Source organism: Cynocephalus volans, chromosome 5, assembly GCF_027409185.1.
Source record: "Cynocephalus volans isolate mCynVol1 chromosome 5, mCynVol1.pri, whole genome shotgun sequence".
NCBI lineage: Eukaryota > Metazoa > Chordata > Mammalia > Dermoptera > Cynocephalidae > Cynocephalus > Cynocephalus volans.
In genome coordinates, this window is record NC_084464.1 from 111,315,127 (window position 1) to 111,332,936 (window position 17,810).

Consider the following 17,810-nt stretch of genomic DNA (forward strand, 5'->3'; position numbering starts at 1 on the left):
TTCTAATTAGAAATATTAAAATATTGGGCCGAGCCCGTGGCGCACTCAGGAGAGTGTGGTGCTGGGAGCGCGGCAACGCTCCCGCCGCGGGTTCGGATCCTATAAACGAATGGCCGGTGCACTCACTGGCTGAGTACCGGTCACGAAAAAGACAAAAAAAATAAAATAAAAAACAAGAAATATTAAAATATTGAATTATTACAAATTCTTTTTCTTTACAATGTGCAATCAACTAATTTTTATTAGCATGTTTTCAAATTTTCCATAAACTACAGAAATGAACTTTTCATATAAACATTTAAAAAATTCAAATACACCATAAAAAATAGCTCAGAAATATTCAAAGAACAAAATATTTGATAAAAGTATTTGAACTTTAGAAATATTATTTATATACCAACTTTTAGAACCTTAGATTAAGAAGAAACTTCAATTAAGGTCCAACCATAAAATAATGGAATATTATTTACAAATCAAACAGGAAGCACCACTTACATCAATGTGAAATATTTATAATAACGAAATCAAGCTTGCGTTCTGCTTTATTTTCTTATTTAATGGAGAATGGTTCTCAGCATTGTATAAATACTTTTTATGTTATACTCAAGAGCATACTTACTTAAAAACAGGAAAAATAGGGACTGTGTAACAAGAATCCTATATTACAAGTATTTATCCCTGTGCTTCAAGCATTAATACCTTCTTAAAGAGATTAATAAAAGCAGGTAGAAAGAATTTTCACAGAATGTTTACAAACCATTATTCCAATGTAATGCCGATAATGTAGGGGTAACGGCCCATCCATTTGCAGTAGATAGTGTTGAGTTTTTAAGAAACTTTCTAAATATTGTGGGTGGAAAACCATCACTAATGTAATGTTATCCAAACGACCCAAAGCAGCAAAAGAATCTGCAAATAAAGCATGCATCTGTGCGTCTTCACTCCCCACTTGGAGAATCTGTATAAATAAGAGGAAAACTATGGTTACATAAATTGTAAATTGGTGTTAAAGAAAATATACATGGGCTGCATTGTAAGTATCATTTAGAAGCAGATTAAATTTGGCTTGAGAGGGGTTACAAACTTAAATTCTACTGGTAGCAAGAAGGAAGAATAAACAGCCACATATTATATAGTAGGGGATGACAACAAAGGCTGAACATTAAAGGCCAACTAGATAGGCATCTTGTAGACTTGGCCAGAATCTAGATAAAGCAGCAGATTTAGACCACCAAACTTGCAGGGCCTGACAAGAGACACTAAAGCCTTTCCTTACAACAACCACCACTATCACTTAATTTAAGGAGAACCAAAATTAACTAATAGCAAACGATCCTTATTAAACTAAAGCATAGATACTTTTACACACACACACACACACACACACACACACACACACACACACACACACACACACACACACACACACACAATTACAGATCGAATCTAGCATTGATAGCAGCCTGTGCAGATGGTTGAGACTAAGTAACTCAGTTTATGGGCACACCTAAAAATTTAAATATAAACAGGTGGAGTATCACTGGTCAAAAATTTTGGCTTTACTTAACTAAATATGGGTTTTTAAAAATTGTCATGAAATACTAGAAATCAACACAAGTACAACAGCTTTCTAATCCCACAGATTCACTGGCAAAGCATGATTAACTGATCAACTCTGTGTAAAACACGTTGTTGACCAACAGTTGTTCAGATGCCAAGATGTGGGTCATAAAAGCTTTTCCTTAAAAGCACACAATTCACTATGTACTTTCACAAACAACATACCTCTTTTTCTGGGATGAATCTGCTTGGTCCCTGTCCTAGTGGTTGAGGAATTCTAATTCCAAGTTCCTAGAAAAGAAAATTACACCATCTCAGGCCTCCAGCAGTAAACAACATGAACCGAGGCGACAGGAATGGGAGGGAAAAACAACCGGTTGAACAGAGACAGGCTTGTTTTGGTGGTTTGTTTTCATGGCTATATATACATACCAACTCTTCTGTTTGCATCACATAGCTAACAGCTTATAATACAACTCTGACTAAAAACAATAAAACTTGTTTCACTAAAACCAGAGTTTTGCATAAAGTACTTGGCAGAGAATCTAGAACTGAAAGTTCGGCACATAGCAGGCAACCCTGTGGACTGTCAGTGATACAAAATAAGACCAATGTATTTGTACATCAAAAACTCAACCAACGAAAATATCAATCCCTATGCATCTTGTCAGGAAATGAAGAAGCAGTACCCTCCACCTAGATGTCTTAAACTGGAAGAACTGTAATTATATCTATAATAACAACTCACAGAAGAATGGAAATATTATGAAAAATAAAAGCTAGTTATTTAAATTCATAAGAGAAAGTACTACAGGGAATGTTTTCTCTTTGGCTGAGTAAAACAATTTCAGAGAAACTCATTTTGTTTGCAAGATTGTCTTAAATTAAGTTTTTTATTTATACTATGTCATCAATCTTGCTTATATTTTAGAGGAGCCCAAATAATTGAGAAATAAATGGTTTTCTGCCTTTTGACATAGTGAATCCAGAATCCTGTACCTTATGTGACAATGTAGTGTGGTTAACAAACTGACAACTTGTTAGGGCTTCCTTTTTTTCCTCCCAATACAGTGTACTTATAGAAACAAAACCAAAATAATGTTTTGAGGGCTACATCCTATCAACCTAGTGTGTCATTCTTTAAAAAAAAGTTAGAGTTTATATAACTAAAGATTAACCCTTGCTTATACAAGGCTACTTCAAAAAGTTCATGGATTCATATCATCTTTCAATTCTATTTTTCCACAAACTTTTTAAGTGTCCTCGTGTAATTACATAGAAATATTATTTCCACTCTCTACTGCTTCCAAAGGTTCTTCATGATATAAACCAGATAGATGCTTTCCTTTAAAAGAAAAAAAAAAAAAAAAAAAGGGTAGGCGGAGGGGGAGGACAGAGAGAGAGAAGGACATGCAGCAGCAATTCAAGGAATCTGGTCCATGCAAATGAAAACCTTTTGAGCAGAATGGATTTTTAAAAATTAAGCAGGTAGGACAAAATTAAAGGGAATCTTTATTTTGAAAAATCAAGATTCAGATTCAAAGTAGGCTATATTTGCCAACTGGATCCACAAAGAATGTATAAATCAAATAATCTTGTACTGGAGGTCAGTGATTTCTCCCCCTGGTATTACTCACTTAAACTGAAGATAGTAATATTTTAACATTATACTCTTCATTAGAGGAGGCACTTAATTCACTGATCTGGTCATGTACGTGTCTCTGGGCATTAATACCGCCATTTATATAAAATGATGACTATTAGCTTTTCTAACTACTGGGTTTTTGAGTTTCCAATTACATTCATTTTATTACTGTTTTTTTTTTTTTTTTTTTTTTTTTTTTGGTGGCTAGCCAGTATGGGGATTTGAACCCTTGACCTTGGTGTTATACCACCGTGCTCTAATCAACTGAGCTAACTGGCCAGCCCCCTAGTTACATTACTTCTAAACAAAATAATTTGAGCAAAACTGTAAGGCTAAAATCAACACATCCCTTCTAATTTCTTTAATCTTGGAAAACAATCTTATTTGAATAAAATGTATCTTAGGAAGAAACCTGCTTTGAGGGTTTATTACTCATTTTATAACCAAGAGACACTATACTTGAGACTTAAGTAAATGAAAAGGTGTCACTTCAAATAGGGAAGAAATGGATTGTTCACCAAATGATCTTGGGACAACTGGATAGCCACTCAGGAAAAAAGTGAAGTTGGAGCCTAAATCATACTTTTTACCTCACAATATATTGGAGTTAAATGTTAATTTTTTTTTTTTTTTTTTTTTACTGTACTATAAGTGTACTCATGGAGTGGAGGAGGCCTAACAGTATGCAGTCCTTACAGAGAATAACAGTTCTATATGGACTGACTTTTAAAAATCTCTATGGATGTTGTGGGGGCAGGTGGGGAGAGCAAAGTTTTGTAAGGGGGAAAAAAAAAACCTCAGCAATTCCATTTCTAGAACTTTATCCTACAAATACATTAGACTGGATTGATGGCACATGGACTTCAAAATAAAGGAGCTGAATTATATCAGTCTGGTTTTGTTTCTATACCAAATATAGTTTACATACCAAACTATTATAAAACAATAGTTTTACAACTTCAGGAAGGTGGCTGTGAATGCTTCAGAAATGGAATATTTTCCCTACAGGTATGGCAAAAGTCTTTTTCAACGATCTTATGTAATTCTCAAGTTGTTCAAAGTCCATTCCTAGAGCCAAACTTAGTGGCCATATTGATATCACTGTCTCCTCTCTTCCCTGAGCCTTCAATGGCCAAATCCTTACTTCCCAGTTCCTTTATAACTATTTGCTGTTGGAGTGAAAAACTATGTATTTTAAAATAGGATGCTGAAGACACAAGAAAAACTGCTCAATATCACTCAGTATCAGGGAAATGCAAATCAAAACCACATTGAGATATCATCTCACCCCAGTAAGACTGGCTATTATCAAAAGACAGAATAACAAATGCTGGTGAGGATGCAGAGAAAGGGGAATCCTCCTACACTGTAGGTGGGATCGTTAATTAGCACAGCCATTATGGAAAACGGTATGGAGGTTCCTCAAACAACTATAGATAGAACTGACATACAACCCTGCAATTCCACTGCTGGGTATATACCCAAAGGAGTAGAAATCATCATGCTGAAGGAATACCTGCACCCCCATGTTTACTGCAGCTCTTTTTACAATAGCCAAGAGTTGGAATCAACTTAAACGGCCATCGTTGGATGACTGGATAAGGAAAATGTGGTGTATCTACACAATGGAATACTACTTAGCCATAAAAAAGAATGAAATACTGCCATTTACAGCAACACAGATGGACTTTTTTTTTTTTTTTAAAGATGACCGGTAAGGGGATCTTAACCCTTGACTTGGTGTTGTCAGCACCACACTCAGCCAGTGAGCGAACCGGCCATCCGTATATGGGATCCGAACCCGGGGCCTTGGTGTCATCAGCACCGCACTCTACCGAGTGAGCCACGGGCCGGCCCAACAGATGGACTTTTTAAAAAATTTTAACTTCTCAATATACATTGTAGTTGATTTTCATGTCCCTTTACCCGTTCCTCTTTCCCCCCTCCCCCCTCCCCATCATATTGATTTACTTGTCTTAACAAGTTCAGGGAACTGTTGTGATTGTTCTGTCTTCTTCCCCCCTGACCCTTTATTTGTTTGTATATTTATTTATTTTTAGCTCCCACAAATAAGTGAGAACGTGTAATATTTCTCTTTCTGTGCCTGACTTGTTTCGCTTAATATAATTTTCTCTAAGTCCACCCATGTTGTTGCGAATGGTAGTACTTCATTCTTTTTTATAGCAGAGTAGTAGTCCATTGTGTAGATATACCACATTTTCTGTATCCACTCATTGATGATGGACACTTGGGCTGGTTCCAACTCTTGGCTATTGTAAACAGCGCTGCAATAAACATGGGAGTACAGGTATCCCTTCAGCATGATGATTTCCATTTCTCTGGGTATATTCCCAGCAGTGGGATAGTTGGGTCATATGATAGATCTATCTGTAATTGTTTGGGGAACCTCCATACCATTTTCCATAAAGGCTGCACCATTTTGCAGTCCCACCAAGAGTTTATGAGAGTTCCTTTTTCTCTGCAACCTTGTCAGCATTTATCATTCTCAGTCTTTTGGATATTAGCCATCCTAACTAGAGTGAGATGGTATCTCAAAGTGGTTTTTATTTCCATTTCCCAAATGCTGAGTGATGTTGAGCATTTCTTTATGTGTCTGTTGGCCATTTGTATATCTTCCTTTGAGAAATGCCTATTCTGCTCCTTTGCCCATTTTTTAATTGGGTTGTTTTTTTGCTGTAAAGTTGTTTGAGTTCCTTGTATATTCTGGCTATTAATCCTTTGTCAGATGTATACTTTGTAAATATTTTCTCCCACTCTGTTGGTTGTCTTTTAACTCTGTTGATTGTTTCTTTTGCTGTGCAGAAGCATTTTTGTTTGATATAATCCCATTTGTTTATTTTTCCTTTGGTTGCCTGTGCTTTTGGAGTCATATTCATGAAGTCTAAAAATGATGTTAAGTGAAATAAGCCAGGCACAGAAGGAGAAATACTGCATGTACTAACTCATAAGTGGGAGCTAGAAAATAAATAAAGAAAAAAAGAAAGATATAACAATCACAATAATATGCTGAACTTTCAAAAGGAGAAAACAGAACTGAGGTTACCAAAGGTGGGAAAGGAAGAGGGGGGAGGGTGGTAAAGGGCCACAAAAAACAATTCCATTATATAATGCTGAATATATTAATTATCCTGATTTAAGCATCACATATTGCACACAGATAATAACTCTGTACCCCACAAATATGTACAATCAACTATGTTACAATAGAATAAATAAATAAAATATAATAGCATGTTGGGTTGGTTGGTTAGCTCAGTTAGAGAGCAGTGTTATAACACCAAGGTCAAGGGTACGGATCACCTTACTGGCCAGCCACCAAAACAAATAAATGAGTAAATAAATAAATAAAAATAAAATAGGATGTTAAGAAAAAGCAAACATTCTTTGGAATACATGAGAGACACATTATGCAATACCTCTTAGTGTTAAGATTACATTTATTCCTTGATGAGGTACCACTCTGGCAAGAGAGCTAGGGACAGAAGAACGGGAAAACTGAAAAAAAGACTGGAAAGGAGTCTCTGACATTCAGGACTCCTATTTTATTATTTTATCTAAGTCTAGTTCTAGGTAACACAGAATTTTACCCAGCTCACACTTGAATTACCTGAGTGAACTAAGTTCACTAAGTTGAAGAGGTTGTGAGATGTTTGTACCATTCCTAAAAAGTAGAAAGGGAAAGGTAGGAGGGAGAAAAGAGAAGTGAAAGAAAAGATTGGGAGAGGGAAGGAGGAAGGAAAGATATATGGATTTTTAAAAAGCAATTCTTTCCCAAACAGAAAAGGTTAGGGTTAGAAAAGGTTAATCAAGACTGACACACGAGAAATATAGTTATTGCTATTACAGAATCAAATAAATTTACTCTCCTGTAGTTGGAGGCTAGACTCAAAAAAGATGTACTCTGTTCTCTCTTTCTTAGGCTGGGTACGTGACAGGGACGCAAGAACATCACAATCTTTTCTACTTAATCTCATGCCTAATAGAAAACAAAGGGATTGTAATCTGGGGCGTTCCTGATGAATTTTGAGATTGCACCCCAATTTATCTTACTCCAGACACTGGAAGAGTGGATCATTGACTCCATCCAGCCTATTTAACTCCTGGGAAAAGGAAACAGGTGACAACTACCTCTAGAACATCCGATGAAATTTGTTCTCAGTGGAACTTTTATAAAGATCTTGGGGATCTTGGGGAAAGCACCAAAGTATAGCACAAAAATGGAATAATGTTATTAAAATAATTTCCCTATGTATTAAGTATGGGATAGAGAAAAAAGTACAGAGCAGAGTCAGAAGATTTGGGCCAAAATCATGAGCCTGCTGTTTAGTAAGTGTGCAAACTGCTAACCAAGCATTTAACCTCTAAACTGAAGGGTCCTAATCTGTAAAATAGGGATGATGATAAAATAACAATACCATCAATTCCAACTACCTCACATCATAAACTATAGAATATTTTACAAGTTACACTCACATGTGCGCTTATGCCCTTTGTTACAGTCTAGTCTTATTTTAGGTATAAGGTCTAATAGATTTGGCTGTCTAGTTTCTCAGAAGTAGCAGAGTAGGACCGGCAAGGTGATGTTTCTAGATGGTGGCTGGCACCCTAACATTAATCAATGATATCTGAGAACCAATCTGCCTTTTAGTTTTCTGCTTATTCCTTAGCTGACATAAACATGAAAGAAGCAATCTAGAACTAATAATAATAACAGCAACAACAATTATAGCAGCAGCAGCCAAGACAAAGTATTTACTATGAGCCAAGCACTGTTTTAAGTTCTATTATCTGTAAACAAGGAGCATATAATGTATCTGTGATATTAAAGTCTAGAAAAGAGTATTTGGTGTTCTACAACCTTCATGAAAAAGAAGTCAGTGTTTGAGATTGATCCTTACATCAGTCTACGAGGCAAATACATCATTACCTTCATTACACACAGCTAATTGATGAAAGCACTGAGATTTGCACGCAAGTATTCCAGCTCAGAGTCAGTATTACTGAGTGGTAGAGATTTTCTTTTTTAAATTTATTTTTAATTGTGCATATTTGTGGGAAATGGTGTGTTGTTTCAATACATGCATATATTGTAAAATGATTCGCTTAGGGTAGACAGCATATCCATCACCTAAACATTTATCTTTTCTTTGTGGTGATTACATTCAAGATCCTCTTTTCTAGCTATTTAGAAATATAAAATATTGTTAGCTATAGTCGGCCTAGAACAACAGACTTACTCTTCCTATCCACCTGTAACTTTGTACCTGTTAATCCACTCTTTCTCTCCCCCTAACCCACTTTCCTTCCCAGCCTCTCGTAACCATTATTCTACCTGGTGACAGGGATGGAATCCAGGAAATCTGGTTCTAGAGCTGGTATCTTTACTTATTACTCTTTCAAGCCTCTTTAAAAGTTTATGATACCCTGGAAATACTATTATTATTATCGTTATTTTGTGGCTGGTTGGTGCAGGGATGGAACCCTGAACCTTGGTGTTATCAGGATCACACTCTAACCAACTGAGCTAAAGGGCCAGCCCTTGGAGATCCTTTTAGATCCCATTATATAATAGTATTATACAATACTATATGATAGTGTTACTGGTTTCTAAAAGGTTAAAAGTTTCAATTTTCTGGAAAACTCACTTTGGAAATCCTTACTCACATGCCAAATTAGTTGTGACTCTATTTTCTAGCAGGTGTTGATCAAAAAAGGCACTGCAGATGTTCAGTGGAGTAATCATAATCCAAACTAAATGTATTTCTTAACTTCCTATTTAGGTTCCTTCAATTAATCCTTCATCTGTAGTTGTAAGACACTAAGTTACAGACTTTGAACAAATTTGGGCCAATCCAGATTGTAGGAAGCAGACTGCAAACAGCAAATGGCCTTGCTGAAAAGTAGATGTAGATGCTAATCACAGCACAAATCTCACAGGCTTTCTGTGAAGGTGTGGTTGGAAAAACTAACATGAGAACTAACAGTTCTCACTTCTCAACAATCCTAATAGCCATCTTTGAAAGAGATAACAGCAGCCTACACCGTGAAAATATTGCTTTAAATCTCTGACATAATACCTGTTTCCTCATCAATGTATCATACTAACATGCTAATTCCCAGAGTATAAAAATTCTTAGTGAATGTTGATCGTAGCCCAGAATAACTATGTATGTATTGTATCACTGCATGAATCAGTGTTTGTGTACTGAGCACTGTTCCAATCAGATGTTTCAAATTTACTAAAGATACATTTATAAATCTATATCAATACCCTTAAGTGAAAGAATGAACAATTTGCCACAAATGGCAAGTTTAAAGTATTCGTTGGCTTATGGTGTCTACCCACATGCAAAATTAGTTGAAAAGCAAAACAAGCAAATCATTTCAATCATTTTAATTTTTTCACTGCACTTTGTGCATTTTTAAAGCATGTCTAGATGTTTTAGCACGTTTTGGATAATAACTGATATTAATTTTATTTTTAAAAATTACAAAAGCAGTATATATATACTTTTTGAAACACACTTCCACAAGGTAAAGATATGTTGTGTAAAAAGTTAGTTCCCATCCCACTTCTGGCCTTTTGACATTCAAAAATTTTAAATAGAAATGAAGAGATATAGAAGTATGAAAAAGAAATATACCTACTATAACAAAATGTACTACTACTACTTTTAATATTGTCATTAACATTACTAGGGAATTTCCTGAACACAATCCCATAGGCACTATAGTCAATGTGCAAGCTAAAATGTCTCTTTATCTTCTAGTTTACATGGCTATAAAATTCTAGATCTGGGCAAGAACCAGGATTCTGCACACAAACATCACCAGAAATAACAGATCTATTCAGGCATGATGACTGGGGCTCAAGTCTACTCAATATGAGAAAAGATGTGTTACGGTCTGCCAACAGAAACTGTAAATGCTAGTTCAACACTTTCACACTGTTTTCTCTCTTTGGTAGAGTTTCCAAAGCAACATTATAAGACATTTTTAAAGGTTGTTCTATTATCTGTAAACAAAAAGCAAGCAATGTATCCATGAATGTTAAATCTAGAAAAAAAAAAAAACTGTTGTTCTACAACCTTCAAGAGAAAGTGTCTTCATTTAAGTTTATTTGAATATACGCAGTATACTTATAATATAGACTCCATTTACAAAAGATATAATTACTAATCCTGAGTCATTTTAGTGCAAAGCTGCAGATAAATTAATGTTTAGATTTCTTGAACTAAGGCAATACTCACAGCATTCTGATTTCAATTCAACTCTTAGTATTTCTCTACTTTCTCCTTTGTCACCGTTGAATCAAAGCCTTTTTAAAAGCTAAGGTTATATTAGTAACTTTCAAATAGTGTTCCATTTGCAGCCACTTACAAAAAATACAAAATGTTACAACTATATCTCTTTCTGAAGGCTAATTTAGACATAACTAAATCTCTTTCTGATGGTTTAACAAACAAGAAGAGTAAATGCTATGCATAACGTCATAGAGCTTGCAGAACATATTTATTCTAGGCGACATCATCTTTTAACTGACTCAAATGTATTTTTCTCTTTAAGTAGGAGGCAAAGAGGGTGAGGGTGGCTGAATAATCTGTTTTGACAAGGCGCCGAGAGGAAAAAATCCACAGGCTGTTCTACCGTAAGACTAAGAGCTTTGTTGGGTTTCTGACTTGTGGAGACTTGTTCACAAGACAACGTTTTTTACATTTTGGAGACTTCCATTTAAATGACTGAGGCAGCTGTCTCTCCCAGCTCGGCATTTCTGCCCGGGCACGACTCCAGACAGAAAGGGTCTCACCGCCCACCACAGGTCGCCCCCTCACCCGGGGGGCGCGGGAAGGCCGAAACGCCCCCGCCGGGACAGGGGTACTGGCAGGGCCGCTGTTCCGGGGGCGCTCGCCGTCCCCGGGGAGCGCTTTCGGATGCTGTTAGGGTGCGAGTGTGCGGAGGCGACGCGACCTCCGTGTAGCACAAGCAGCTCGGCGCGGTGCCCTCCCGCCCCCGGCCCCTCACCCAGGTACCTCGTCCCGGCCACTGCCCCCGGCACACTGCTTGCAGCCCAGAAGCTCTGAGACGGCCAGCGAAGCTGTGTACGCCTCGTTCGCGGCGGTGGCCAGGCGCATGTTAGCGCGGGGACGCCTGCGGACGCGGAGGAGGGGAGCGCTGAGCCGCCGCCGCGGATGTGGGCTGCAGCGCCTCAGTCAGCGCGGATGGCGGGAGGCGGGGCGGCGCCGACAAACAAGCCGCGAGGCCCCGCCCCGCCCCGTCGCTCATACGCCCTGGCGGCCGCGCGGGCCAATGCGGGACCGAGGCGTCAGAGAGCCCCGCCCCCTCGGCGCGGAGGGGCGAAGCGCGGTCTGACGAAAAACAACCCCCAGGGCCCAGCTCCCAGCGATGAGCTCAGTCTCAGGTCCGGAATGGACTCAGTAAGCCGGCAGGGGAGCGTGCACTGTGGCTGGAAGGTGCAGCGCGAGCGCTCGGGCTTCAGAGAAAGGCGAATCAGCTCTCCACCCCCCTCGCTCGTAAGCATTTACCGACAGCCAAACAGCAACTGCCTAGACTGACCCTGGCAGCATCGGGAGGAATCAAGTTCTCTTTAAATTGTAGAAACTATTAAAATTTCACTTCTTCCTTTCTGATAACCAAACAACGCGGAATGGGCTGCAGAATGCAGGAACCATGGCCTATATTCCATGTGAAATTTATTTTTGATAAGCTATGTAGAAACTATAAATATCCCTCTTCTACACAGATGATAAGCCTTGGCAGCCAATCTCTGAACTGTCTTTTATTCCCAAGTACATTTGAAGGCTTTAAACTTTCTGGTATTATCTCATAAGCGCTCTGAGATATAAAGAAAACTTCTCTTAAATCTGATAAGGAACTTGGGAAAATAGAGGTTATAAAGGAGCACAAGTAACTGACATTGTTGTAATCAGAACCCAAACCTCTCAAGTGCTGTGTCAATCTATTTCCCTACACAGCTCTATTAACTTCTTTTCTTAAAAAAACTCAACTCCTAAATTAGATCTCTTTTTGCATGTTTGCCCTTGTGTGTTCAAAAGCTTACATGCTCAGGTTTTTTAAAAAAAAGTTGGAACATTCTGACAGAAGGAAACAAGTGGAGTTTAAATCAGTACTGACAAACACAGAACCAAGACTAATAAATGAAAATTAGTTTCAGTCTTAGGAGTGAGGTTAAAATGTCTCAGAGAAGACCATGTTACTTTTTTAGCTATTGAACTGTCTTATTTTAAAAGTAGAAGGTTGAAAATGGTTACTTTTTATTTATCTCCTCCAAATAAATAAGATTAATGTTGTGTGTTCTCATAAACTGCTTTCAAAAATAGTGAAAGCACCCCCCAATTTTTTTTTACTGGTCAAGAGAAGCAATTTGGGGTTAACATTAACATAAAAGAAAAGGCTGCAAAGGCTTTCAAACAGTCTTCCACTGAGCACAGCCACAAAAACAAACAGTATAATCAAATGACCACTCAGCCATAAACAAACAAAAACAAACCCAGTAAATCATTTTCAATTGGCAGCAATATGATGTACTTTCCAAGATAAACTGGTTGTAAATGCTAACTTGGAAACATAAATGCACTTGATGTATGAGGTTGTGAGCTATAAAGTTTGTTAGATAATGAGGAAAGTACATGAAAAACAACAACTCTGGTTCTAGAAGAGTTGGGCTGTGATTTTATTTCCAGAAGGAATAACAGTTTTAGTAGCCTAGTAGGGCATAACCTTGTTTGTGACATTAAAATTACATTTGCAAAATGGAGAATGCTTACCTTTCTATTTTCTAATGAGAGGCAAGGGAAAAGCATGACCCAAAGTGGTCTAAAATAATTAAATGCAAGTTAAAACTGCAAACTGCACACATAGAGTAGTATCTGATACTCAATGCTTGATACACGATTATTGAAGAAATAGTTCAGATATACTGAAATTATACAGGAAGCTCCAATTGGGATTCTCTTTTTCCAGAAAGTTTCAATCCATTATTTATTTTAATGCTGCCTTACATGAAAAAAAAATAATTTTAATTTATAGTCTAATTCGGTTTACTGAAAGCCTTCAAGCCTTAAATGTCAGGATTCCTTTATGGTCTCTATAAAGATTGACCTAAATTCTTCAAAGAGTACTAATTTCTGCTCTCTTCCATAGAGCAATACTGTGAATTAGTCACTCTATTCTCCAACATAAAAAGATTGCCTCCAAATAAACCTACAGTAATGAAGAGTTCCAACAAATGTATTAATCTGCAAATATCATTGTGTAGATTTCACTTATGGAAATGTTTTGTTCCAACTCAATAAAAAGTTTGTATTTTCATTTCTTGAGTAGGCCAGATGTCCTGAGGGTGCTTTTCCTATCAACCTCCAGGGCTGGGCACATGTAGGCATGCAATAAGCATCTGCTAAAAAGATGAACCTCCTGAACACAGAACAGTTATCAAAAAGGACTATGCTTTTGATATTTACCACAGGTTATCAACATATTACAGCAGCTATTTTACAGAGTCTGCTATTTAAACATTTCATCATTTTATTTCTTTCAGGAAGGTTCCTGACATCTAATCCAAGAAGTAATAGTAATTCTGAAATATTTCCTTTCCTCTAAAAATGTTTTGGTCAACTTACATAACTGTATCAAAGCGAGCTTCACTGCCTCAGCATCTGTCCCTAGCAGTAATGCTCTCAGCCTTATTTTTCTCAAGAACAAGCTGATATACCTGTGTAAAAGCAGAGTGGTATCAAATGACTTGATTTCAGCAGAGAACTATGAAATATTAGGGGAGTCCAGATTTGGAGTGGTGGTTCAAGATAGGCTTCCTAAAGGAAAAGTCATCTAAGCTGGAGCTCTGAAGATTAGTTGAGAGGCCTTGGTAAGAAAAGTCAGGGGAGGACTTGCAAGAATAGAGAGAGAGTGCAAAGGCCCAGAAGCAAGGGGAGAGAATAGTCCATCAGTGAAGCTGAATAAAGGCAGTTCACTGGGTCTGGAGCAGAGGGTATGGAGAGAAAAATGGAATAAATTTATGTAAAAGATAATCAGTAAATGGGGATGTTGTTCAAGCTTCATTAAGGAAAATGAATTTCATTCTTTTTTTTTTTTTTTTTTTTTTTTTCGTGACCGGCACTCAGCCAGTGAGTGTACCGGCCATTCCTATATAGGATCCGAACCTGCGGCCGCTGGGAGCGTCGCCGCGCTCCCAGCGCAGCACCCTCCCGAGTGCGCCACAGGCTCGGCCCAGAAAATGAATTTCATTCTTAAGGGTACTGTAGAGTTACTGAAAGTTTTAAACAGTAGAGTGACATTAGATTTGCATTTCAGCTAAGGTTTAGGAAAATATATTGGAAGGGGCAAAAAAAAAGAAAGAAAGAAAAAGAAAGAAGGAAGGAAGGAAAGAAGGAAGGAAGGAAGAAAGAAAAATTAATTTAGGAGGTAACTATCAAATTATCTGCTCTCCTGACCAAGTGGCTTCCCTGAACCCATTAGGTCTTTAAAAAGTATAATCAATTCATAAAAAGGAATAGATACATTTTAGTAGGAAGAATAGTAATCAGACTATAAAGCATAATCATGCTTTTATGGACCACATACTAAATCTTGAAGCTTCTCCTTAAGCAATGGAATTATATTAAAGTACTACAGATTTGCATATCTCTTTGTTGGACTTAGAATTATACTTAATAATTGGTTAGAAAGTACACAGCAAAGATTTCAGCCATTAAACCAAAGAACTCCTTTAAGAGTGGGAGTAGGGTTTGTTGCATTTCTGTGGTTTATGCATTCTTGAAAAATCCCCTATTGTCATTTAAAACATTTCATTTAGAATAGATGCTGGTTTATAAGATTACTTCTGCTTACTAATTCTGTCAAGATTTTTCTCCTCCCGCTCAAATCTTCCTGTTTTTATATGTATAGCTGTCTGCTAAGCACTTTTTTGCTTTTCAACATCATGTTTTGGGTACATTAAGATCCTTTTAGCACTGAACTTAAATTTTATATATTTTCTGTCTACTTTTTCACTTCTTCAATTTAATTTTTAGAATTATATTACTTTAAAGGAGCAAGAATGTTGACAATCTTGTTTTTTTCCTTCTTTCAAAAATGTAGTGTTTTAAATGTATACAGGGATTTAGAAATATATTCCAAAAAAGTGTCAGTGGTTTTGAATTAGTAAGTCACTTTTACCCCAAAGAGCCAGTGTATTAACAATGGTCAGGTTTCCAGGCTGATAATAATAAGACTAATAATTTATCAACTCCTACTTATCAGACATCAAGCACTTTACAAGTTTACCACAGATATAATTACTTTTATTTTACAAATTTGTGAAACAGAAACTCATAAAGTATGGGTAACTTGTCTGAGGTTATGAAACTAATAAAATGCAGTCTGGGATTAGAACTCAGGTCTGTGTGAATCCAAAGCAGCTACTATACGGGGCTGCTTCTTTTAATGAATACATATTTTTAAAATTTTGATAACTGTGTATTATCCTAATTTCTTGATTCTGGAGGAGAGAAAAGAGCAGGAAGAAAGGAAAATGTATCTCCTTTGCTTATGTTCAGGATAAGATCTGATTAAAAATAAAAAAGAAGTAGTCATGGAATTTGGATGATCTTGATCTTTGAGAGCTTCTCTCCATTTCTCCATTCCTGTCACTCCTCTCAGTGTTTCTTCTCAGGCCTTTGGTGACCTCATGCTACCCAAAACTCCTTTTCTACATATCTCACCTGAATCTATCCAACCTCCTAAATGCTCCTCACATTACCCTCATTCCTCAATAAGTGGTAGGTTTTAAGAAGGCAGGCTTCTTAAACTAATTCATACCATTGATTGTGAGTGACTGATATCTCATATTTATTCAGTCTCTCTCAATAGATTGTAAGTTCCATAAAATCAGAATGTTTGTCTTTTTTGTTCACTGTTGTATTGCCAATGCCCTAGTGCCCAGCACACAGTAGACCTCAAAAAGTATGTATCAAGTGAATGAAGTGCAAAGAAATATTTCCATTAAAAAAAAAAAAAAAAGCTTAACTAAATTGAAAGCTTAATAATGAATTTCAAGTTCAATATTCAGGTTTGTTGTTTTTTGAAGATTTGGGAAGTCTAGACAAATATTTTCGGAGGCTTGGGGGCCACTATATAAGCAGGCAGGCTCTGGTTGGGGATTCAGCTTGCCCTTGGGTTCAGCTCTGCTAAGCAACTTCTGTTTTTCAGAGTCTCTCCCCTTCTTCTCCTTGGGAACCCATACACACTCCCCAGTTTCTTTGATTTTTCTGTGCCTGCTCTCTTGCACTACCAAGATCATAGCTATATAGGTTCTGGCAATAGCATGTATGGATCACTTGTTAAGTCAAGCAGGCCTGACAAGTCAGATACCACCTGTGTCTGACAAGATACCATTGTTTGACAAGATTCATGGAATATTTTGTAACCAAGTTTTAAATATCCTCAGGCGTATCTAAGGTGAAATGATAAGAGTCTGTTGAGATATCAAAATTAAATGGGAAAATTCATTCAGAAATATAACTTTTAAAGGTTAATTACTTTTCAGCATCATTGTTGATTTAAATAAGGAATGGGTTTAATTTGGAATACTATGAAGTTCAAGAAAAAGGTGATGGGAAGAGAGAATTAGGACTTTACATCATATATTCTTAGGAGGTACCAAAGGTTTTAAAGAAGGGGAAGGAAGAAATACCGACATAAACTAAAAAAAAAAAAAGTAAGGATACTAAATATATAACATATGCAAGTAGAAAATGCTTCTTAGAATATGTAAATACACTGTATTGTATAACGTTTAAAATAGGTTTTAAGGGGCCAGATTTCATTTGTACCTAAAAATGTGAACATATGTGAAAATATTTTTAAAATTTTCATAGTGCTTCTGTTTGTGAGTACAAGCCAAGAACTGGTTTAGAATGTAACCTGTAATTTTAAATACAAGGAATTAGCCAGGCATAATATAAGAAATTATCTTTTCAAAATAGATTAAAATCAAACCTAACATCTTTAACTTATCCTGAGCCCACAGACTTAATGGAACTGAACTCTCAAGTATCTATTTCCTTTACAGAACTGATTTTAACCATGGTTAAAATGTTTGGGCTAAATGCATATTAATGAGTTGTTAGCTTAATCATGACTGAACTTTAAATGCTTTATTTCTACTGAAAATTTTGATTCAAAGAAACAAAATATTAATGACAATATTCTAAAAATTTTAAATGAAGTTATCTTTTGTTTATAACAGGTATCTTGCCCTCCCTATTCATGCCCCCTTATACCCCATGACTGTTACTACCAAGTGGCGAATAGAATTCTGCAATATGTACTCTCCTTGCACAGCTCAAAGAAGTCCCCTCAGTTCTTTTGTGATAATCTTTAGTTGTAGATCCCTTAATCCTTTAAATCACCTTTTTTCTTTGCCTCCTTCTGAGATCTTTTGTTTTCCAAGAGGGCATTAAGTTGTAGATCCTTAACCTGGGCACAAAGTACAAGGCCACATCTGGAGGCTACTTGTATGTTACCATGTATCTTAAAAATAAAATGC

The 17,810-nt window shown here is 36.8% G+C and overlaps 1 protein-coding gene across 2 annotated transcripts in view; it reads right to left on the bottom strand.

The window, feature by feature from the left end:
• The window catches only part of SESN1 (sestrin 1), a 100,538-nt gene that overhangs the window by 11,204 nt on the left and 71,524 nt on the right, over positions 1-17,810 (bottom strand). The window contains exons 1-3 of one of the 2 annotated variants that reach the window (XM_063097223.1): positions 11,257-11,433; positions 1,786-1,851; positions 758-958 (exon numbers count right to left, since the gene is read on the bottom strand). In XM_063097223.1, the coding sequence (XP_062953293.1) occupies positions 758-958; positions 1,786-1,851; positions 11,257-11,358 (369 nt within the window). In that variant the 5' untranslated portion in view covers positions 11,359-11,433. Of the gene's footprint in view, positions 1-757; positions 959-1,785; positions 1,852-11,256; positions 11,434-17,810 lie in introns of those variants that run through there. The other variant, XM_063097222.1, reaches the window with a different exon arrangement.